This window comes from Lissotriton helveticus, chromosome 4_1 (assembly GCF_964261635.1).
Source record: "Lissotriton helveticus chromosome 4_1, aLisHel1.1, whole genome shotgun sequence".
NCBI classification, from domain to species: domain Eukaryota; kingdom Metazoa; phylum Chordata; class Amphibia; order Caudata; family Salamandridae; genus Lissotriton; species Lissotriton helveticus.
In genome coordinates this window covers 1,322,434,326-1,322,459,258 of record NC_136063.1, presented here as the reverse complement: position 1 = coordinate 1,322,459,258, position 24,933 = coordinate 1,322,434,326, and the positions used below count along the sequence as shown (strand labels likewise).

The following is a 24,933-nucleotide window of genomic DNA, read 5'->3' as shown; positions in this document are numbered from 1 at the left end:
AAAGAGGAGTCTATGGGTAAATGCCAAGGAACAGATGGTCCAAAGGAAAGCTAGAGGCTGGTTTAAATCAGCATGCAGTAAGGCCCATAAACAACTAAAATTGGCCCTGCATAAGCCAATTAGAAACCAGGCCCTGATAAGGGCTCAACGTAAGGAGTATAAAAATGCACTAAAAGTCCAAAGGCAGATGATGAAGAGGGAAGCATGGGCCGCTATTATGGAGGCCTCAGAATCAAAGAATATGATCACTTTTTGGAAAGCGGTGAATGCCCCTTTTTTCAAAGATAGTACAAAGGCTCGCATGGAGATCGCTATCACCGAGGATGAATGGGTTGAGCATTTTGAAACACTCTAAAACCCAGCAGCAAGTAATACTGATATAGCGAGAGAATCTATGAGCAAGGGTCAAGATATGGAAGGGTTGCAACTTAACTTCTCACTGGAGGAGATAATTAAGGGTATTACCACCAGTCGTGGGGGAAAGGCACCCGGCCCCGACGGAGTCCCTGTGAACATTTTTAAGAATAATATGCTGCTCTGGGCACCTTTGCTGAATAGAACCTTTAATGCTGCTTGATCAATAGGGCTGATTAGTACTTGGTACAAGTCGATCATAATCCCCATTTTTAAAAAGGGAGACAGAGCAAGATGTGTGTGCTATCGGCCCATATCTTTGCTTGACTCCACCATCAAAATTATTGGTAGAGTCACCTTAGATAGACTGCACAAATGGGCAGAGGAACATCATATTATCAGCGACCTTCGATATGGGTTCCGTGAAGGAGTGGGTACCACTGAACAAGCACTAAATCTATCAATACTGATTGATAAATATACTACAGCAAAGGGAGGTAGACTATTCTTAACTTTTTTAGATTTGACATCTGCTTTTGATTTTGTTAATCATGGGAAATTGTGGATAATTTTAACCCGACTAGGAGTAGAAGCAAATATTATCAAATTTTTGAAAGAATTGTATAACGGGGCTAGTGCAATGGTTAGATACGGTAAAAATGGGGAGTGCACAAGGGAGTTCAGTGTTGCAGGGGGTGTGAGGCAAGGGTGTGTCCTTGCTCCATTTTTATTTTCCATCTATATAAACAATCTGGAGGACACCTTGTTACAAACCTGCACTGATATGCCAACTGCCTCAGCCCGTCGTATCCCTGTTCTCATCTATGCAGATGATGCCGTCCTTATGGCAAGGACTCCCATAGCCATGCAGGTCATGATCACTTCCTTTAACACGTTCATGGCCAAACTAGAACTAAAAGTAAATTGCACAAAGACTTTTGCTATGAATTGTGGGGGTAATGTGAACCAAAGGAAAAAAAACATGTTCATAGGATCAACCCCACTACAACATACCCCGACATTCCCTTATTTGGGGATTTTGTATGATCACACGGGCAAATGGGGCTGTGCGATTAAAGCTAGGAATTTACTGTTTTCTAAATCCATAATGGCTCTTAGGTCTTTTAGCAAGAAGATGGGTAGAAAGCCAGTCAAAGAGCTTTTGTATATATATATATATATATATATATATATATATATATATATATATATATATATATATATATATATATATATATATAAGCAAGCTGTGTCTCGGTGGCATTGCATGGGGCTGGAATTTGGGGCGATTCAAATGTCAGCTGCCTGCAAGTCACTGAAAATCTTAGCACTCCCAAAAAGTATGTCCAGTTATAATTGCCATACAGAATTGGGCATTTCCTATCTGGAAGATCTAATTAAGGTGCAACCGATTCTGTTATGGTACCGGGTATGGACCACGGAGAAATGCCACTTAAACCGCCTTATTCTGGGAGATGCTTTGAAACTAGATGGGGGAAAAAGAATCAAATGGTTGTGTTATATAAAAGCCTTTTGTGGTAATATTAAGCACCCGGAATTTTTCACTGACCCTATGTCAATGTTTGACATCACCAGGAAAGCTCTGAAACAGTTAAGCCTAAACTTCCTTGAAAAACAAAGAGAACAAACAGAGTTGTTAAAAAAGACAGTAATTGCTCACCAGATGATAATTAAACCAAGGATCACCCAGCCTTATCTAAACCTCCAAATGAAGGAACAAGAAAGGTTCTTGTTGACCAGATTTCAGTTTAGGATTCTGTTTAGACTGCTGAGTTACCCTGTCATAAATGATTGGTCTAAGGAAATCTGTAAATGTCCGTGTGATAATGTTTCTACCAATCGGATATACACATTTTATTTTTCTGTAGATTTTATGTTATACCTAGGAAGAGATGGATTATGCCCATTTTAAAATATATGAAATTGAGACAGTGCCGTCCAGCATTTTTAGCTATACAACTCCTGGAGGATATTTTCTCTGTTGCATCTGTTGTGGCCTTCCTTAAAAGCACTTTTTATCTACGTAAGACAATGATTATATGAATTCTACTATTTTAACTTTTTGGCCTATGCTTATACTGTGTATACTGTTTTCTAAATATTCTAATGTAATATTTTGATGTATTTGATGTACTTTTATGGTTATTCATGAATATAACCGAATAAAGTCTTTTTGAAGATGCACAAACATTTTGGGGCATAGTCACAAAGACATTTTGGTGTACATCTCATAGAACTCTTTTACGTACCTATACATGCCATCGTAAGTGGCCACACAACATCTAAAATGAGAACACAATGGACATGATCATAGATATTCAATGCCAATTGGTATAAATGGAATGTACTGTGCACTATGCATTTTTACCAATAGGGGGATGGATGTTTCATAGCTGATTCACAACAGCATGCAAGTAGTAGAGTACTCCAGTATTACTACTTACCGTACTCACGCTCATGAGGCCCTCAATTTGGATCAAAGCTGAGAGTTCGCTCACCAAAGTGATCCTGAGTGATAGTCCAGACTTGGATCATGTGTTTAAAGTACCACAGATTGCACGCATTAAAGATACTCTAAGGCGAATAAGTGATCTGGATGGTGACTTTCTTAAAACCCCTACAAATATTGTTCAGTTTTCAGGAAGGGAACTGTTAGACCTGGGTTCTCTAGTCGGCAGTGGTTTGCACCCTTTCCAAGTAGGGACCCTCATTCTAGTCAGGGTATGTAAGGTACACACTAAAAATAGCCCGTGCTCACCCCTTGGTAGCTTGGCAAGAGCAGTCAAGCTTACACCTAGAGGTAATGTGTAAAATATTTGTACACACACACACAGTAACACAGTAAAAAACACCACAAAGGTAATCCACACCAGTTTAAGAAGAACAGGCATATTTATCTGAATAAACAAGACTAAAACAACAAAATATCCAACATCCACAAATCAAGTTAGGATGTTTCAATGTTAAGCAAAGCTCTAATTCTTAGGAAACAAAAGTTTCTGACTGGGGCACTCAGTTCGAGCCTGACCAAGGCAAATCCACACGTTTGGATTGACCGCAAGGGACTGAGGCCAGAAACAGGAGTTCGACAGACCCCAGCACAGTACCTTGGATATGTCAAAACTCAATGATGATGTGAGGTGTAGGGGAGGGGAGGTGTTGCGAAGCAGGTGATGTGTTGGTTCCTTACTGCTGGGCAGGGACTTTGCGCAAAAGGAAGTGAGGAGTCACTGTACTAAGTGAGGCGTCGGATCCTGGAGGTGGTGCAGGGTCATTGGGCTGCTAACGTCCAGGGAAAAATGCAGGGGAGGTGATGCGTCGGTTGCAGGTGGAATACCTTGGTTCCTTATAGCTGTGTGGCATCGATGATGAAGCTAGAAGTGAAGCCGCGTGGGTTCCATTTCGGGGAGCTGAGGTCGAACCACAGGGCTGCAGCTGCGGCGTCGGAGAGGTGCATCACGGATGTTGCTGGTGCAGTGCTAGGGAGTCCTGCAGTGGTGATTCTTCTGAAGTGCTGCGGCATCACCGGAGTCTGCATTGTAAGTCGCAGTTGTTGCGTCTAACTGGGACCATGACTTCAGTTCAGGAAGCGGCACGGCGTCAGAATTGAAGACAGGTGCCGGTTCTGAAGTTGCTTTGTGCCAGGTTCTTGTTGTCGCACAGAAACATTCTTCCATGGGCCCAGGAAGTGGAATTGGCACCACTTGGCAAGTAGGGCTCCCAGGAGATGAGCCCAGGTACTACAGGTGAAGTCTTTGATGAACCTGAGACTTCCAACAGGAGGCAGGTTCAACTCAAGCCCTTGGAGAAACTTTAGAAAGCAAGATGTAGAGAGCAAAGTACAGTCCTCTCACTCCCAGGGCAGAAGCAGCAGGCCAACACAGTAAACAAACAGCAAAGTGGCAGTCCCTCCTGACAGCACAACAGCTATTCTTCCAGGCAGAATGTCCTCAGTCCAAAATTAGAGAAGTCAATGAACGGTCCTGAGATCCTGGTTCCGAATATAGATCCCTAAAATGCTGGAGGAACTACACTCAAGGCTCTGGACCTTTCCAGCCTCATATTGACAAGTAAGCATAGGGGTGTAAGCATATATTCCTCCTTTCCATGGGATCTATTCTGGTAAGTAGAATAATTCCTTATTTTGACACAACAAAACAATCCGGTTCGTTTTGAGTGTAGAGAGTTCTTTTTTTATGTTGTTATTTTTTTTATCTTTCATTCGCCACTTGGTTCAATCCATTTCACTCTTATTTAATTTTTCAAAGAGAATTGTGTGAAAAAGAGAACAGCCGGCATATGTTTCGCCCTATGTGGCAGATGGGGCCAGGGCTTTTTTCCAGGCTAGTCTTTCCATTTAGGCATCATAATATCAGACGCATATTCAATGCATTTCCAATATTCTTGAGGTAACTATTATTTTAAACCATCCAATTTTTAGAAAAGAGAGAAAGGTCTTGCTTCGAATCCCAGGATAATTCCTCAGAAGTGTATAAAAGTATATTAAGTCAGACGGCCAGTACTTATACCCATTCTAACCTTTGATGTAGGGAGACAAAGAAAGGGTGTTGTTGTGCCCAAGAACCTGCCCTTCCTGCCCCTAGCTCTAGACATACCACAAGGGATGGAGACTTCGTTGTGTGGGGACAGGCATAGCCCTAGTCAGGTGCAAGTGTCAGCTCCTCCCACCACTCTAGCTAAGGAAGGCTCAATAACCAGGTGATGGGCCATCAGGATATGTGTGGCACACCTCAGCTCCCTTTGTGTGTGACTGTCTAGAGTGAATTCATAAACCCCAGCTGTCATTCAACCCAGAGGTGTATCCTATGGACAGTCAGAGGCACATAATGGTTAAAGTGAGAAAATGACAACTTTCTGAAAGTGGCATTTTCAGACGAGCAATTTAAAAACCTATACACTAAAAGATGTATTTTTAAATTGCGAGTCCAGAAAAAAACAAACTCCAATGTTCAATCATCTCCCAATTGGAAGATATACTGACATGATGTTACCAGGCAGCTCCAATGCTAACTTGTAGGAAAGATAAGCCTTGCTGTAAGGAAAACCGAGTTTAGCAGTTTGTCACTACCAGGACATGTAAAACTCACAAGTACATGTCTTACCTCTTAAATACACTGCACCCTGCTCATGAGGCTACAGAGGGCCTACAATAGGTGTGCCTTACATGTAATAAAAGAGAAGGTTGGGGCCTGGCAAATGGATACACTTGGCAGGTAGCAATGGCAGTTTAACACTACATACACAGGCACTGCGATGGCAGGCCTGAGACAGGTTTGTGAGGCTACTAATGTGCTGCCGGCGCACATGTAGCATTCAAGTTACCAGTCCTGGGCCCACATGGTGCACTGTACTAGGGACTAACTAGTAATTTAAATACGCCAACCATGAAGAAACCAATTACCATCAGGCCTTAGACATGGAGCACTTGCACTTGAGCACTGGTCAGCAGCGGTCAAGTGCCTGAAGTCAGAAAAATCAAAAGTCAGCACTTAATCAAAAACATGAGGTCAAAAGCAAAAAGGCAGGGGACACCAAGCCAAAAGATGGGCAAGTCTAACAGGAACTAAAAGAGTAGATTATTGGCATGAGAGCACATGAAAGAAACTTGAGAGAGATTACAGTAAAGTTACACTTGTGAGCTATATGTCCATTCACAAGCAAAAGGGGACGCGATTATATCTGCTCATGATCTCCAACAGGTACCACAGATAAATTTTAACACGTTTCCACTTAGGAATTGTCCACCATTTTGTCACATTCTTGAAAACGTGTTGTTGGGTGCATGACGATTCGATCTGCCCGTGCGACAGGAGATCATTTCAGTCAACATTGCACTTGGTACTTTTTTTCAATGTTATTCTGTATAAAGGAAACAATTTTTAAAACTAATATTTATAAGGGAGAAGCTGTTTGATTTTCGAGAAGCCATAATGCATTTGTCTAGACTAAATGATGCTTTAGTATGCAATACAGTAGCTATTTAAAATATGCAAGCAATAAGCGAAAGGATATGGTTAACAAATCTAGAGTCTTGATTAAATCTTCTTATAGCAATACTTTCTCCAAATCATGACTCAATGTAGTTCCTAAATGTCTTTAAACTTGGGTCATTTTTATATTTTTATCATTATATTTTTGATATCTTGTTCTCTTATGTTTTATCATGTTTATAAGCCATTTGAAATTAAATGAACTGCTTTTATGAATCAGACCCATCGCTTTAACATGACTTATTAGTAAGCCAATTCATGACCTCTTCTCATTTTGTGAATCTGGATTTCTGGTTCACAAACAAACTTATTTTTCCTTCATTTTTTTATCTAATGTTTTTAGACTTAACATTAAAAAAAATTGTGAGGGTATAGAAGTAAGGAGAAAAAATTCCCTAATATACAGAGGCATAGGGATTTAAGACCTGGCATGGCCAAAAATTAAGCAAGAGCCGTTAGTTCATTGGGCACGGTCAAGTGATGTGCTCATACATGCACACATACATTTCTGCTTGTGAAAATGTAATGTTGAAGTGCATTTGCACTAATTCATTTTTTCTTTTGTTTCAGCATTAGTGAAATATTTTTCCCCATGAACAACCCTCTCTTCCAATAAGTTCACCAATTTTGCTGAAGCTCTCTTCCCATCCTCACGCAGAATGTCAAATTTTTTCAAAAAGGTACACAGACCTGTATACATTCATTTCTGAATAGCAGTCGCCAAGATCTATTGTCAAAATCGCTTTACAATCGCAGCATTTGCACACCGGCATTGAGGACTTTTCCGTAGCTTTCTGCCTGAAATAATCAAATACTATGAGAGAGCAAAATAGGGTTTATTTCATGGGCTAATTAGCCACATTTTTAAGCATAAGACAGCTCCGTTGAAAGACTGAAGGCGAGTGTTCCAAAGGTCTGATAGTCTATAATCAGAATCTGCAATTTTCCACAGCAATCTAACACCCACTGACAACTCGTCACAAACAACTTGATTTTTCTGTGATTACTATGTGCGGGGTGGAAAAGCTGGGGGATGTTTTTGATTGCGTCTGGCAACTTTAGCAGACAGAACAGTGCACAGACATGTTGGCGCTCGTCCATGGGCTGAAGATGCAGGAAGGAGTAACCATAGCGCAATGATACGCAGGGGCGTAGCTTCAAGGAGGGTGTTTGGGGTGTGACACCCTCTAAATAAATGCATTGTTGGTCTGGTAGTTGGGCCAGGGTACCCTAATTCGGGTCTGCTATTTCTGTGGCGATTTTTATCGAAAGCCAAGAATAAAAGGCAAAACTGTGACCTTTGCTGTAAAACAGGAGAGCGACAGATATCTTGTGGCTGAATTTCAAAATGTAATAAGGCTTTCCTGTTTGCCCAAATTGTGTGATCCTAGGCAAATGTTTTATTTCAGAGCCTCATTTTGCGTTAGTATCACATATGAAAGCACTTTAAAATACATGAGTTCAGGATGTGAGATGTAAAAGCGCCTCTTATGATTTATTTAATAGACTATAATATTGCTCCATCTGCAATACAAATCTAGGCCACGTTTAGGGCTTACATGACTGCTTTTGGGATTACATGAAGGGTCTGAGGCCTATTCACAAACAACATTTTGTAATACTACAATAACAGTACAAACATACTACAACATGCTATTCACAAACTGCACTTCTAAAGTACTACTGTTTCTTTTATGGTAGTACTTTAGAAGTGCAGTTTATGAGCATTTTGTAGTACCACAAAATGTACTACAAAATACAGTTTGTGAAAAGTCCTCAGGCCCTTCAGTTTGGTGGGACATGCAAGTTACACTTTACGAGAAACTTTACACCAAGATTTTGCGGATAGCCAAATTATTGTGAACTTACTCAAAAGTTAAATAACTCTAAAGTGTATGTTACCTTTGTGATTCCGGCCCATATAGTGACTGCTTTCCTAAAACAATAGTAAATCTGCGCCCACAGAAGTGCTCCTTGAATGGGCGTGAAAGCACTACTTTTTGTAATTCACAAACATTGTCAGTGGTAGGCTTGGAAAGTTGCAACATTGGCATACTATTTCAATCAAACACCCTAAAGTTGATGGGATCGATGCTTACAAATAATTCAACCAGTGGCAATCGCTCGGGTAGCATTCCAACCCATAGCTTGCCACCCACTGTGCCACTCTAGACAGAGGCCCACCTAAGGCAAAACAGTGCTGGCCTTGTTCTTCTTGGAATCACCCCACTTCGAACCTTGGTCATCTCACACCCCTCCGCCCTGCAGCCCATCGATTTTTAGTTAGGGAAATGTGAGATTCACACCCCCAAATCTCACGGACTAAGCTATGTCCCTAATAATACAAAGCAAAACTTTTAGTGTGTAATGCTTCATAATCATAACAATCCGTTTCAAGATGCTAAATAATTCCAAAATGTATTCATACATATACCTTAATCATAAACACTAGAGGCACAAACAATCTCTTGCTAAAGCCCCAAAGATTCCGCAAGGAAAAAACGTATAAACGCTCCTTCTCAGGAATGGCACCCAGGATCTGGAACTCACTCCCCCCTGAAATCAGGCTCATCTCCTCTACCATACTTTTTAAGAGAGAAGTAAAAGCTATCCTCATGGCTAAATACACTTGAATTATTACTGGGGATGATATTTACAGACGCTGTACCATTCAGTCCTACTGATCTTTTTTTGCATTTTGTATTACTCGTGTTATTGACCTGCCTGAGTGTTTACGCTATCAAGTATTTACTTGTATCATTATTGATGTATCTGGCTGACTATGCTCCCACATGTACCTTCCCCACCCCAATTGTCATTTAATCACACGTTGTGCCTTTCGGCTGTAAAGCGCTCTGATATCTGCAAAGATCTTGTTCGCGCTATATAAAACTTTCAAAATAAAAATAAATAAAATTTAATATTAAAAATATAGGCCAAAGTTCTCAAGCTTCCCAGGGTCATGGCTGTGTGGTGTACTAATCCAGTCCAGTTTTTATAATGGGCTAAATAGAACTACTAATCCCAGAAAGCAGACAAAAAAACCTGTACAGAATGAGCTACAAAAGCATGTTTCTGAGATGCGTGTGAACCCTGACAGTACAACAGATGCTTCAAATGTAAAAATGGGTTATTTTACACTTACACTGATAAGAGTCACACTCTAGTATACCATGGTGAGATTCGATTAAAGTGGTCAGCAATTTGAAATGGTTTGCAAACCCTTTTATATCTAGAGTATGACTGTCACTAGCTATTGATATGCACAAGTTATACAGAATAATAACAGCAACAAATAGTTTTTATATGGAGCTTCCTACTAATGTTATACCATCTCCACACGGTGTGTTACTGCTATTGCCCAATTTAATAGTACTCAAATGTGAATATACACACTGAAAGATCCTTCTGATGCCCATTTTTGATTTACTACGTGAATTCTTTTTATTTTTACTTTTCTGGTAAAGTGAGGTGCTTCTCATTTGTCTTTGCAGGTACTGGAGACAATCATACATGGCCATTGTGTTTTCAGATCTTGTGGTATTCTAATGTGTGTCTATGTTTCGATATGTGGTAAGCTGGATTTACTGATCACAGCACCTTTATTGAATGTCCAATACAGCATTATAGAAACACTTCCTGGATATCCTGCTCACTGGCCATGAATAGCCTGAGGCTATTAACATGATCTGTAGTTGCAACTCCTCTTGTTCAGTCAAAGTCATTTTTGACACTATATCACACATTTTGACATGGTATTCATGAATTCGTTTTTGTTACTCTGAGATAAAGCCTCAACTGCAGCCTCATGAACATATAGCACCTGACCACTCGCACATTTACTAATGTAACGGAGTCAATGAAGGCCTTCGGCAAAAACTATGCTTAAACTTCAAAGAGAACAAAGCTGTGCCACCTTGCTCATTCTTGTCTTGAAAGGTTCTGATAGCATCACTCCAGCGTTAAAATTACTGCTTTAGCTTTGCATCAAACAAAGGGTTTAATTAGTCTGAGATTGTCTTAAAAAACTAGACACCACACCCAGTGGCGGCTGCTCGGGTTCCAAAGCAGTGCGGAGCGGTACTTCCAGCATGAGAGAATAACTGGGATTGGTCTGGGCGGTTTGCAGCTCAAACTGTGCCTTGGAGCCTGTGGCTTTTTCCCCATACGGCTGCACACACAGCTGGGTGGAGAAATGCTAAGGGCTCATTAGGATGGCGGGCGAATCGCCCCCGCCGGGCCGGCGGTAGTCACCACCGGCAAATATGGCTTGGCGGTCCCTTTGTACGACGGATGTCCGCCCGCCATCCTAATGTGCCCCTGAGTGCGCATGACCGTTTGAACAACCTATGATGGCCAGCCAAACCATCATGCGCATTTAGTAGTGCTCATCACCCCTCCTCCCCACTGCTATCATGCATTGCATGGCCCCGCCTTGCCCTACAGCCTCTCTGCAAGCCTGCAGGTAAAAAGAAAAATAAAATTATAATAAAATTGTTTTTTTAATCATTTTATTTTCCATGTGTTTTTATCTTCTGCCACCTAGTTGGTGACGCTCCTCTGCCATAACTGAGGAGCCATCCCTGACAAAACCGCCAGAAACGTACGATCCCGCTCCAACATCTCTAAAAGTTCCTGGTGTGATGCACAAGGTAAAGGAAAGACCCCTCCTTCTGGAATTGTATCACTTTGTTACTTTGCCATGACCAACCTCCTCTTGTTCCAAGCGTTGGTTTCAAATGACTTCAACATTCTTGCCTTTAGTCTAAGTATTCAAGGAGTTCCATGTCAGTCGTACAATTGAAGAGGCACTCCAACGCACACAATTCACACTTGCAGAACAGACTTAATCTGAAGATATCCCATCACATCACCTCAGCTTCTAAAGACCCACATTGGCTTCCAGTGGCTGGAGTTGCGTCAAATTATTGTGCATGATTTTCAAAACGCAGAGAGGTGCGAGCAAGAATCACCTGCAAAATGTAATCTCCCAACAAGCTAAGTGGCGCATAATGCACACGACATACAATGGCAGGCCAAGCAAAATATGCCTGATTGTTCAAGGCAGTTTTACCCAGAAGGTACACAGTGGAAGAACGATTCAATTTCTGCATCCACAGCTAAGGAACCTTGCTAAACACCAACATAAACACCAAGCCAAATCTGTCATTATTAAAAGAAATGCAAAAGCAAGCCTTTTCAGAATGGTGGTTCCTTATTCTATTTGCTAGTGTTCTCTTTATTTTGCATGGTTGCATTGACGGAATGCCCACAGTTCTGTCTCAATGGCAGATTTTCCATATTCACAAGCATAATTTAAAAACATAACATTTCACCAATCCAGACTTTAAATTCCTTGATTCAAGTTGCTAAACATATACTTGTAAATTGCTGTTTTTTTTAAAGCAATGGGAAAAAAGGTTTGTAAATTGGAACAATACATGGTTATATATTTAAAATTGTAATTCACTATATGGATACATTGTTAAAAACGTCTTTGAAAAAGCAAATCTTCACATAAAATAATTGGCTAGTCCTTTTAACTGTTAAAGAGCAAGTATAGAAGTACCTAGATTATACTTCAGAAAATTAGGTTTTAATTACATTTGCCAGATTGTGTCATACCCAATCTTTTACACAAAAGATAAGGATATGTAAGGTGAGGAGGACAGAGAAAGTGGGAATCGATTATCTTGCCAAATGTGTGCAGTAAATATGACAACGTATGCTGTGTAGCAATGCTTTTTGTACTTGTTTTGTCCGTTGTATCACACACGGCAATATTTTATTATCTTGACTTTAACAGTTGGATTATAACAAACGTTTACTCGTTTGCATTGCTTATAACTGCAGACAGTAAATTTGACAACAAAAAAAAATCAAAAATAGTTAATGCTAAAATAATAATAATAATAATAATAATAATAATAATAATAGTAATAATAATAATAGTAATAATAATAATAGTGGTCTGTGGTACAAACAGGACGGGCCCTGTTGGCGGTGAATTCTCCCAGCACCAGAAACTTGTTCAAAGTCTTTTTTTTATCTGAATTGTTTTTCAACACACAATGACATTAAAATTATTAATAGAAAACACATACACCCTCTTCCCTTTACCTTCAACTGTTCATCCACAACACGTGTGACTTCTCCAGCCATGGACTCAAGCGTTTCCTGTATTGGACTGGATAGGTAGCCATTGGCTCCTGCCCAGGCAGCTCCCCCGAGATGATACAAGTTCGGTAACAGCTGTAACAGATATTATCATTAGTACATTGATATTTCAAACAATGTTTGTTATAAGATTGTGCATCCACATTTAGGGAGCTCGATTTTACTTTGATGTCATAATATGTATTTTTATTACGTGACACACATTAGAAAGTCTAACATCGGTTCAGGACGGTCAGATACATTCCAGATTTTCTGTATAAACCTGGACAAATAAATGACTTTTACTTAGATTCACTGTATTATCTAAAACCCTTGTAAGGATCCAGGTTTCCTGGATCTACATTGCATAGAATTGCAAAGGAGCTTACTGTTTTGGAGTTCTTGGCATCCCGGATAAGCCTTTCTGCAGCCTTTACATCATCCTGTATAGTATCCATGCCACAATTTCTCAATGAGTTGAGGTGATCTTGAACTTTTACACACATACGGTCAATCATCTACACAGACAAAAGAAAAATATAAAAAACAAATATAAATGTTTGTACCAATAATGACACACCCACATACAATAACAAATAGGTTTTGATGAAAGTACTATAGTCTAAGCTAAACCCAACACATCCGTCAATACATTGATATGTTTACTTTGTTGATATCAATAAACTACTTTAATATATATAATATAGAGGAAATGGGTTTCTCGTGAATTGATCCTGAGAACTTTGGCAGCACAAATCCTCATCCAACCGTCCAAGATGCAGTAGGAAGACAATCAATAGGATAGCCTGGAATTATTCTTCCTGCGGATGTACAGAATGATCAGACAGATACGGATACAGGCTATACTTAAATGCAAATCTTTCATGTACGTCCAAATCTTCAAATCTTCCATGTACGTCCAAAACGTTAAACTTCTAAGATGGCAAGGATTGGCAAATATAAACAAAACCAAAATAATAGAAGCATAAACCACAGGAAAAAGATAAACATTCCACCATCTTAACATGCCAGCCATATAACTCAAATAAAAGGAGAACATAAAAAACACTCTAAATTTAATAGAATAGTCCTAGTACTTCCTAGAGGCCGATTGTGAGAAAGTCATTCTTTTTGCCCTGATCACTTCCATTTTTGGCTGATACTTGGGATAAATTACTCTGATTGGGCGCTGAGCTCTGCTAACCAAGGAAACTTAGCCATGCTATTGGGTTAGCTTAGCCTGATCTTAACCTCCAGGAGACAATTTCACTATTTTGGATTTTAAAAGAGCAGTGCTTTCTGGGACACGAATATGCCACACTTTAGAGGAAGCTGTCATATTTATGGGTGGCACCTTGTACCCCATTGGTCAGGAATGCCACTCCTGCTTGTCACCCAATAACACTAGATAAATATGGGAGAGCTGCCTAGCACAAAATAAATCACAGGTAGAACAATTTACACAACATTAAAATGAATTGAACACTGTTTATTAAAGAAAATCTTCACAAAAGTATTTTTGTGACCCAAAACTAGGATACCATGGAGCTTGACCTGGCTAATATGTCTAACCTCATAGTAGCTGAGCTTAGGGTACAGTGTAGGGTCAAGGGCTATCACCTGCTAATCAAATTAGAAAAGCAGAGATTATTACACCCCTTAAGGCCTGGGCAGAGTCAGCTTCAGAAAATGAAGAGGAGGAGGGAGGATGACCCTTCCAATGACCTCCAGGAGCAGGATGATACCTTGCCTTTGCTTCTAGTATCAGGTCCTTATGTTCAGCTCACGGGGGAGGGGCTCCTCCACAGAGAACACAGAGATGTCCCTTAGAGAAAGAGAGTTAGAATCTCAGTTAGCTTACATAGCTAAAGAAGAGACGAAGTGGGACCTGGCAAATAAGAAGTGGGTAAGTTGAGAGAAAAAGTATGGTGGCAGTGAAGAAGAGGAACATGAGGAGATGTCCTGGGGTGGTGGTTTTGATTGCAGGCTTCCCAAGGGGATAGTTCCCAAGTACCATTAGGAGGGTGACATTGACAAATGGCTGACTGCATTTTAACGGGCCCTCATGATGAGAAGGGTCCACTCCAAATACTGGGGTTCACCTCTGAGGGAGATTTTACCAGTAGCTGGGAAGGACAGGCTCCTGACTCTAGAAGGGGATTGGGCAAAATCCTACTCCCACACGGTCTCACTCCAGAGCAGTACAGGGTAAAGTTCAGGTTCATCCAGAAAGTAAACACACAGCCCTGGGTGGACTTTGTAGGCATCTCAGTGAAGGCACTAGAGGGATGGATTTAAGGTAACCAGGTGAGAGCCTATGAGGGGCTGTACAATTTATTCCTTAAAGAGTACATCCTGATTCATTGCGTACAAGAGATGTTACACCAGTATCTAGAGGGCTCTAAGCTGTCTAGGCTCAGCTAGGGAGTGTTTGAGAACTAGGGTTTCCAAGCAATATCAGGGGTGATTAGAAGGAAGTAGGACAGGTTCCTCCAATAGGAAAGCCCAGGGAAAAGATGATAATCCACAAACACCTGCGCAGCGGAGAGGGACCCCAAGCCAATCCACTTTCAGGGGGAGGCAGGAAAGTTACATGAACTTAATAAGGCAGGGAAGTGTTATGGCTGTTTGCAGCCAGGACACAAGAGAGGAGATGCGGTATACACAAAGAAGCCCCCCACTGGTGGGCAGTCCAAAGTATTGTCAGTGTATGTGTGGGGGTGGGGATGGTCCCAGAGATGGGGAAGGAAAAACAGAGGCAACCTTAGTGTCCTTGGGTGGGGTGGAAATTGCAACACTGGCCACCTTGTTTCCCTGAATGGAGAGGAACAGGAGAGGCTTAAAATGAATGATCCGTTTCAAAATAGCTCGCCTCACACACTGCATTTCAACACTCTGGCCCATTTGGCGAACAAGCTTGTTCTTTCTGGATCCGGTCAGAACTTAAGAAGTACATCCACACTACTCTTGAAACCTCCTAAATTCAAAAAGAAAAGTACGTACAAACGTGCTTTTTCCGGCCTTGCACCTAGAATTTGGAACGCCCTTCCTACAGAGATATGAACCAATCCCTCCACTGCCTAATTCAAGAAACAGGCCAAATGGCTTTTCCTGAGTGGGCATTAACTGCATCATAATGTACTCTTTCTCTAGTTCCCTTGTTGACAGATTTGACATTTATCCCAACGTATCTTTCGCTACCTCTTTTTGATTGGATGGTAAACTGTTATTTTATTCTAGGGCCCTTTCGGAACTATAATAGAAGAATACTTCTTGGACCGATTTCAGATGTGTCATTTACTCTACTATGCTGTGATGACCCACTATATGATTGTTTCACTGAATGTTAGGGGAACTATTTAGCACTTTATGAGAAACTGAACTAGTAGGGCCTTCTACCCGGTATCTGACTGATTGTTTACTCCTTGTTGTTTTACAATGTTGACCTCAACTGTTCTGAGTTCATGCATGCTTCTGCCTCTGTGTACAGCGCTCTGATAACCGCAAGGGTCATGTCCGCGCTTTATAAAACTTTTCAAATAAATAAATAAAGGATGGAACTGAGGATGAGGCTCTTGAGGGATACGGGAGCCAGTGTGACTATGGTCATAGAGAAACTGATTTCTTCAGGGCAGATCATACCTGATGTGTATCACCAGGTAACCTATGCAGACAGCAGAGTCAAACTCCACCCCATGGCAATGGTTGGTAAGTATAAGAATGGGGAGGTGTGAAAGGCCCTAAGACTTTCCACGCCATAAGCATGGAGCCATGAAGTACACTGACACTGGTGTGTCCAAACTATGACTATGAAACTGATCAGCCCTGACCCTAGAAATCTGTCTCACAGAGCGGGGAGGATGGGTGGGTCGATAAGGAATCTGTGGATAGATATGGTCTCTACTAGATAAGGTGTTAACAAAGGTAAGTAACCCTGGTGTGGAGTACTGAGTCAAGAAGTCCAGGTTGCCTGTGGCTGGACAATGGTAAAATGCTTTCAGCTTTTTCATTCAACGTCTGGAACATGGTTTTGCCCAAACCCCAAAAAGGATGTTTGTGAGTGCTTACTTGAACAGAAGCAGGGGTTCCGTTTTTATCTCCCCAGGCAAAGAACCTCAGTGAGGATATTAGTCTTCACCACCAGGTACCTAGAGGTCAAGATCCTCTGCCACCATGTGCATGACCATGGCAATAGAGGACCTCTCTTCTGTGGCAGAGTCCAGAGGCAAAACAAGTCCAGTATCTGGAGAGGTGTACAGGCAACTCACATGCTGAAGGTCCTCGTACCAACTGTCCTTATTGTATGATTAGGCAAATTTATCTGCAGCATAGTCAGTCAGAATTGATTCCAAATAAAGTATGGAGGATTTGTCCCTTTCCTTGAGGTAGAGACAAAGTATCAGAGGCTGATATTTAACCAAAGGCTGTGGCCCAAGTGAAACAGGAGGAAGCCTTGGTCGAAGTCAAACCATCACCGACTCATAAGCCAGCTAGGGCAAATATCTGGTTCCCAAAGGATACAATGAGTCACAAAGAAATGCAATATACAAGAAAGAAGTGACTCAAACAGATAGACCCACCAAAGAACAAAAATATAATTCCACTACAACGTTTTGGTTTTCGCTTTCCTCAGGTAGTACAAGATTGTTTACTCAGTGGCTGTACAGCAGACACTGCTGGATTTTCAAAACACATCATGACAGATGATTTCATTTGGAATGCGGAATCAGAGTCCTGAGATCTCTTGAGATACAATTTAATCAGGTAGTATTGTCAGTAATGTTCAGTCTTTCTGGATACAATTATTCTAAATGGTATGTCCAAAGGTTTTCTTTGGAGTCCAGTAGTTCTTCCTTTAAGACATGTTCCACAAGGAAAATCTTTAAATCTGATAGCAAAAAGTCCACGAGGATAAATGATTGGCTACAGTCTGGTGAAGTTTCTTATTAATTATTGCTAACTTGTGATTCATGAATTGTGTACGATGGTCATTCACTGTTTGGCCTACACATTGCTTTTTACAGCTTTGGTGTTGGCACTGAATCACATAAATAATGCATGTTGAGCGACATGTAAATTACTGTCTCATTCCACACGTTATTCTGGTAACAAAACCTTTTACTGATGAAGTTTGTAATAGCTATTTACATGTTGTGTACCTTTTAGAATCACTACAAGGGACTGCTGCATTTGTTACAGATTCCATGAGTTCAGCTTTCACAATTAGATCATACATTGTGAGCTCTGAGAGGATTTATTAATAATGGTTTGGAAAAAACTTTTTTATACTATAGTATACTAAGTGAAATGTTTTTCACATCATGTTTTTGTTGATAGTAGCTGATGGATGATAGCCAACCACAAATGGGATTCTATAGCTTTTGTTTGTGCTGTTGGCATAAAAAATAAGTGCTTCCCTGGTAACTGTAAAGACTTGTCAATTTGTTGCTGTATGATAACTTCATATTTGAAATAATATAGCAAGCTCCTGTAGACGTTCTTAACAAATGTTCTCATTGCTGCAGAAGCATCTTATTTTGAGTGCTTGGCTGTAGATTATGCTGCGTTTAGAATGGTGTGGGTGAAGTGAAGTCCAGTTTCGGTACAAATGATCATCTGTAGGTTTGTGGTACACTGTTACAATTGTTTGTCCATAACCGGTGATTAGCACATTCAGAAAAGAAGATGATGCCTTTGTTTAGTATGGCTGATGGTGAATTTCAAGGTAAGGTGGATATTGTCGGTGTGTGCTGCATTCTTGCTTTCCATACTATAAATGTGTCATCAATGATCCTTAACTATACCAGTGGTTTGATGCTAGAATTAACAAGTATATGGTCCTCTAGTTTGCCCAAGAAGACATTCACATGGGATGAGGCTATCCGAGTGCCCATGGAAGTCCCTTATATCTTCAGAGAGTGTTCATCATTAAAGGTAAAATTGCTGGATTTAAGGATAACTCTTGCAAAGTAAGTAAGCACTTAGCTTGATGGCTTTTTCACAGTTTTTCAAGAGCTTCAGGTAATCCTCATGTTGTATGTTGATGAATAACAGTATAACAACATATGTAGCTAGGAGTGTCATCATTAAATGTGTAAGATTGGTTAAATTTTTCAATAGTCTGAAGGAAGTGAGTGGTATCCTTAAGAAACTATGGAGGTTTATGGACATGCACTGGAAGTGCAGGTCAAAAAATAAAGATAGTCTCTCAGTGTCTGTATCATTGCCAGAGATGATGTGATGGCCAGGATTGTTCATTTTGTGACTTTTGAGAAGAATATGAAATCTCATAGGTTTTGGTTTAGGATTAACAAGTAAATATGCTGTTTTTCATCAATGAGATTTAATGTCCTGCCCTTTCAGCCATATTCTTAATTTCTTTACTCAAATCTCCTGTGGGATCTGTTTTTAACACCTTGGCCGCTAGAGCTATTTTCCTCCTGCGCTGGGCCATAATGGAAATGGGTGTGTTCATGACGAGCTGAGCTCGTCATGAGCACACGAGAGGTGTACCTCGTGACGAGCTGAGCTCGTCATGAGCACGGAAGGGGTTAAAGTTTGGAAGTGTTAGTACCCCTTACTTGTTTTCCTTAATATAATCAATTTGCAAGCACTGTACTACCTTTGTCTGCTGCTAATATAATAACATGCACTCTCTGATGAAGGTGGTAGAGTGCTTTTCTTTCTTCTCTGGGAATCTTATCAAAAATCCTTTTAGGTGTTGATTCCTTCCTGTATTTTGGTGTCCCAGCCTAACCCTAAACTGGTAGATTTCTCCAAAATCTATTTGTTTATATTTATTGGGGTCACATGGCAAAACCTTTTCCTTGGAAAATATGGGAGATGTTATTATATTTTTCTCTCACTTTGTTTACCATTTTCATTTTGACCACTTCTCTGGCTTGCAGTAAGCATACCAATTGTTCAATCCATCCCCCGACTTACAAAACTTTTCCACCGTCATAAATTCCATGTGTGGATGTGGATATCCACAGATCAGTCACATGCAAATGCAGAGGGCACTTTTCACACACCTAAAGACAACATAGGTGAACAGGTTTGTGAATTGTGCCCAGAATGAAAAAAATCTCACATAAAAGATAGACGTAGCAAGATGGCAATCTAAAAGTAAATTTTTATTTACAACATTTTTTGTGACAAACTCAACAGATCTTGCCATTGATAAAATGCTGTTCAATTCTTAGTAGAAAGACTCTGTCAAACAAATGGATATCTGATCTGGGTACTAATGCAGAGAGCGTTGTTGTATACAGTTGTACTTAATGGTCAGATTAAACTACCACATAATGCTCTTTGACTTTGGTTGGGGGGAAGTATTTGCTTCAAAGTAAAATATAAAGAAAGCATCTTACACTTGCAATTATAAAATAATGTATGCTGATGCTCTAGACTAGAACCAACTAATATATATAATTGACAGAAAATGTAACCATTACATAATGGAATTTTACATGTTATATATTTTATCAACAACAATGACAGCACAAGCCAAAGAAAAAATGTCTTCCAAGTCCTAATGGGGATCATCTCTACATTTTAGAAAATCCACTTACAGTAATACTATTCTAAAATTACTAGCAACATGAACAATGCCTTTATTATCTTTGGATTAACCATTTATTCCCTTGTTATTTTGCAAAAGGCAGCAAAACCCAGGAGGAAACCAAATAAGATCTGAATAAGCTTTAAAGGAATTTATGGTGAGTATTTTGATTTTGTTCATTTCAATTTTCTGAAACCACTATGAATCTTTGAAAATGGCCCAAAACCAAAAATAAGCAGCATAAAAACCACACACTGAACAACATATTTAAGTAGTCAAAACACAGTTACATTTTTCCCGCAATAATTTATATGGGAAATCTTTCAGAAGCATCAAGGAAACCAGGAATTACTAGGCTCAGATCGCAACAAAAGCTTTTCACCACTGGAATCCTGGGCCCTATCCTTACTAATGAGCCCAAAACTGAAGACCAAGTATGCCGTTTTAGCACTTCACCCTCATTTTTGTTTGAATCTGTTTATTGTAGCTATGTTTCACGGACATCACATTTCTGTTAACTATCAATTGTTCTTAAGGGCATGGAACAAGAAACATGTAAGTATCCAAAGTCTAATGACACCATGAGAGACATAGCGTGGTGAACTCAAACATAAGCACGTCATGAGAGTATCCCTTATCATGTACAAGTCTATTTTGGATATGCTATGTGGTCTGGTCTCTAGGGTGGAACACAGTAGAAGCAGAACGTGGTAAGTGAGCACTTAAGTGTTGGGTGGCAAGCACTGTTCCCATAAGGTGTCCTCAACCTTTAGCACTTCACCTTCATGGCAGCAAAGTTGAGCAGTCCAAGGATAACTTAGAGACTATGGGTTCAACAAGCATCAAATAATGATCAATAAATTACCGTCCAGCCAGTACGTCTGCTTATGATATGAAAAAGAAAATTAAAACCACTTTGCACACAACGTAAAATTTTACACACAATCAACAGAGAATATTTAGCTTTGGTATTAATTGAAAGAGTACCCACAATGATTTCAGGACAGTCATTGGAGGCAAAATTTGTTGGCCACTGACTGGCCTGTGAGGAGGTAAGTCACAGAAGTGACAGTACCTGTCTTGAGGTGTTTGCAAACAGGGCCAAGTCCTGCGGGTCGTCTTTGGAAGATTACTTGGTAGCCAGCCTCAAACTCCACACCCAAAAGTGCTAATCGCCTGCCCTGGTTTGTAGCAGTAAACACACCTTGCTAGTTTTTAATCTACCTTCAGTACTTGCAGCTGTTTGTTTACCTTGTCAGGAGACGATGGTCACATCATCTTAGTTATACGGATACTTCTTGGTTCTAGATGACACAGGAGAACATCTATCCTTCTGATTCCATGTAAGCTTCGGCCTCTGGTGTCCAGGCCTCAGACTTCACATATAGCACACCAATGCAATTTTACCCCAGGTCATAGTGGTGATGTTGATTCGCCTCTTCTAAGCTCTTTCACACCCCAACAGCAGCGTCTTCCTCTAGCAAGGGCACTTTCCAATCCCTCCTAAGCAATATACTAGCAGTCTCCTTCAAAATGAGGGTGAGGGAGCCTCTCCTGTAAAACTGACTGGTTCTCTCTAGGTTCTCTCCAGGCTTGCAGGTTACTAGTCAACAAACTGGAAAAGGGGCATTCCCAGTAGGTATACCAACTCTGGCACTATAAAGATTCTCCTGAGTTCACTGGTGTGGATCCAAATATTTCTGGTCAGGAAATCTTGGCACACTAACTGGAAGTTCCTGTCTCACCTTTAAAACCAAGCTGTGTCACACTTACTTCAGTTCTGTGACCAGTTTTCAGCAGTTTTGTATTTTTTTTATTTCTCCACAGCCATGACCTTTGTTCAAAATGTGAGCAGGAAGGAGGGCTGGGATTGTGATGATTGGTCCAGGAGCAATCCAGAACAAGGGAAGATACGTTATTCAGGCTGTTCCAATCAACTACTTTTTAACCAATGGAGAGGAGCCCTACCAGAGGAAATTGATAAGGAAAGGGCAGGGGGAACGCCATAGCTTCATAGGGATTTTACTGCCTTCTGTTCTTAACACTTTCAAGGATCCCTAGAATATCTGAGAAAAGTTCTGCTATTGACATCTGCTGTCTGTGTTCTCACCCATTCCAGTGTCTTAGAAACCACTTGGATTTTGCATTCATGTCCCTCATATTTCAGCAAAGAACTCAGTTACAAGGGACTGGACTGGCAGACAAAATGAAAATGCAGGAGATGCCAGTAGGTCCTCTCTGTAACAGTCAACACATTAAAAGATCTGCCCTTATTCTAAAATTGTAATAGCTGCCACTATTGTCTATCCTCTACTGCCCAGTGAAGTGATAGTGAGCATAATCAGCAATAGGAGGCTGCACCTGGTGCATCTGCCGACCTCTGAATCCTGCTCTATATCTCACATCACATCATAAAATGGTCATGCCGCGCATTCATGATTGCCATGTGTGCTGAGGCAGGAGTCCAAACACTACAGCTTTGTATGATGAATTTGAAGCAGGGATGCATGCACTCCTAAGCCATGAAGGAAACCTTTATCCGCACCAAAAACAATAAAGCAATTATTTCTACATTGGTAATTAAGTGTCCTCCCTCATCAAATCAATTGGAATGGCTTTGCTAAAAGCCTGTGAAGAAACCAATTACAGAGCATCGACTACCTACTATAAAGGAAAACTAGCTAAATGGTGTAAACACATTGGAGAACTTTTTTATTTACATAATCAATGGAATTAGTTATATTTTTCGCTTATTCCCTGATTTAAAAAAACTTTAAAAAACTGATATTTAGCATTTTTCTGTTCCTTGCAATTTCCCTTTTATTTTTAACTTTGATGCATTGAGTGTTTCAGATCTTTCCTTTCGTGGTACATGAATTCATTGATAGCTTACAAAGTTCCTTCCTTTCAGATAGTAATGCTGACTGTCATTCATTACTTCTCAGCACTGCACTTCATTGCTGCATTTGTATTTATTCTCAAAACATTTGTAAATTTACATCTGCGTCAGGAGGTGATTTACAAATGAATGAGAATTTTTAAGCGAGATACATGAGTGCCAGTTTGAAAATGGGGCAGGTGTAGCTTTCTATGATTAATCAAATGAGAAACTGTACATGGTCTGCATCTAAGCATGTGTTTGGCTTAACAAGATTGCATTTACACAAGCTAATATTGTTCCTCCAGGAGGAAAAATATATTTTTCCCTAATTATAACACCTTCTCCCTGTTCTCATATTAAACAATAATTAAATATATTCCTGCCTAGAATATCTCATTTAATCTAGGAAGGGAATGGGCTTTGTGTGCCATTTTTTGTGAATACCTGAAACCACAAACATTTGTGGGTATTTACTTAGTTTGCATGTGATTCCTCCAGGGCAACTCATAGCCCCTTGGAGAAGACTTTCCCCCACTTAATATTACATCACACCTGTGATACAGGTGTAAAATTACATTACAGTAAATCCATTTTCAAATGAAAAGTCAAGGTCTGTGAATTGCAATCATGAATATACATTCATTACTCAGACCATTTTGAACTTAGTTGAAAGGTGATATACAAATGGATGTATGAATTGGGTTTGCTAATTTCATCCTATCATCACCGTTATAATATTATTCACAATGTGCTTTTACGTTCTCTGTTGGTACTTATATTTTCCTATTCTCATATATTTTGACACAGTGATGTGTACAATAAAAGACAGTAAATCATGAATTAATATATGTGTTTCTTTTATTTAAAGTTGTTATTTTCAAGGGTGGAGTAAGGAGGGGATTTAGAAAGGGTTAAGGAGGGCTTAGGGGGGTTACATTCACCTACCCTCAAAAGAGTAAGCATATTGATCTTCACAAACTTCACTTGTATAGCTACTACAGCTACAAATGACCCACAAGAGTCATAAATGTACTCCAGCTCAGACTTGGAGTAAGTCCAGTACCACACATGGTCAACCACTGACACTCAACATGCTTCCACAGAAAATAATGGCGATATGGATTTAAAAAAAGAACCTAACGGGAAATAATGTTAAAAACTATATATATATACAAAATAGTTTATTATTAACTTTTAAAATTTAAAAATAAATGTCACTTAAAAATAATAATTACATTTAATTAAATTAATTTTAATTAATTGAAAACATAATTTTAAGTATTTTTTACCTAGTAAATATTAACAGTTTAGATCAGCTGGGTATTTTTCATAGATCTTAAAGAAATAAGTGTAATGCATTTTACTTACTTAAATTAAACATTTAATTCAGAAATAAGTAAAACACTGATGTAGCATTTTTTTTATTTTACTCCACATTTAAAATACATATTTAAAATGTAATCACTATGCAACATAAACATAATTTTACAATTGTATTTACTATTAGTAAACTCTTTAGAAGTTACCTATACTTTACCACAGGGAGAGATCTTAGCCCCATTTGGTAGACCTCCACCTTCATGTGAAAAGTGTAATAATTTTTCACTCAAAAATTAGACTCTATCCTCTGAACTCATGAGGTGAAGACAGCAGTATGCACTTTGTAGTAATTTCATACTTACAAATGGAGACTAGCCAAAAGTTGCGAAGTTACTGTACAATGTAAAAGTAAATGTGCACTTGTAAGATCACTTTTGAGAATAGCCCTCACTCGTGTTTGGGGACTAGGACCAATTTATTATAATCAGACTTTGACACAGAGTGAGAGATGGAATGGCATATAAAAAGAAGAAGGAAGAAAGACGAAAAAGCGAGGAAAGAGAGAAATAATGAATACTAAAGAAACAATGAAAGGATAAATAGAGAAAAGTGGTGGCAGGTAGTCA

General features: G+C 39.7%; 1 protein-coding gene across 2 annotated transcripts in view; it reads right to left on the bottom strand.

The window, feature by feature from the left end:
• The window catches only part of CARMIL1 (capping protein regulator and myosin 1 linker 1), a 1,033,060-nt gene that overhangs the window by 225,758 nt on the left and 782,369 nt on the right, over positions 1-24,933 (bottom strand). For both annotated transcript variants that reach the window (XM_078687906.1, XM_078687907.1), the window contains exons 25-26: positions 12,932-13,060; positions 12,507-12,638 (exon numbers count right to left, since the gene is read on the bottom strand). In XM_078687906.1, coding sequence (XP_078544032.1) covers positions 12,507-12,638; positions 12,932-13,060 — 261 coding nt within the window. The remainder of the gene's footprint in view (positions 1-12,506; positions 12,639-12,931; positions 13,061-24,933) is intronic.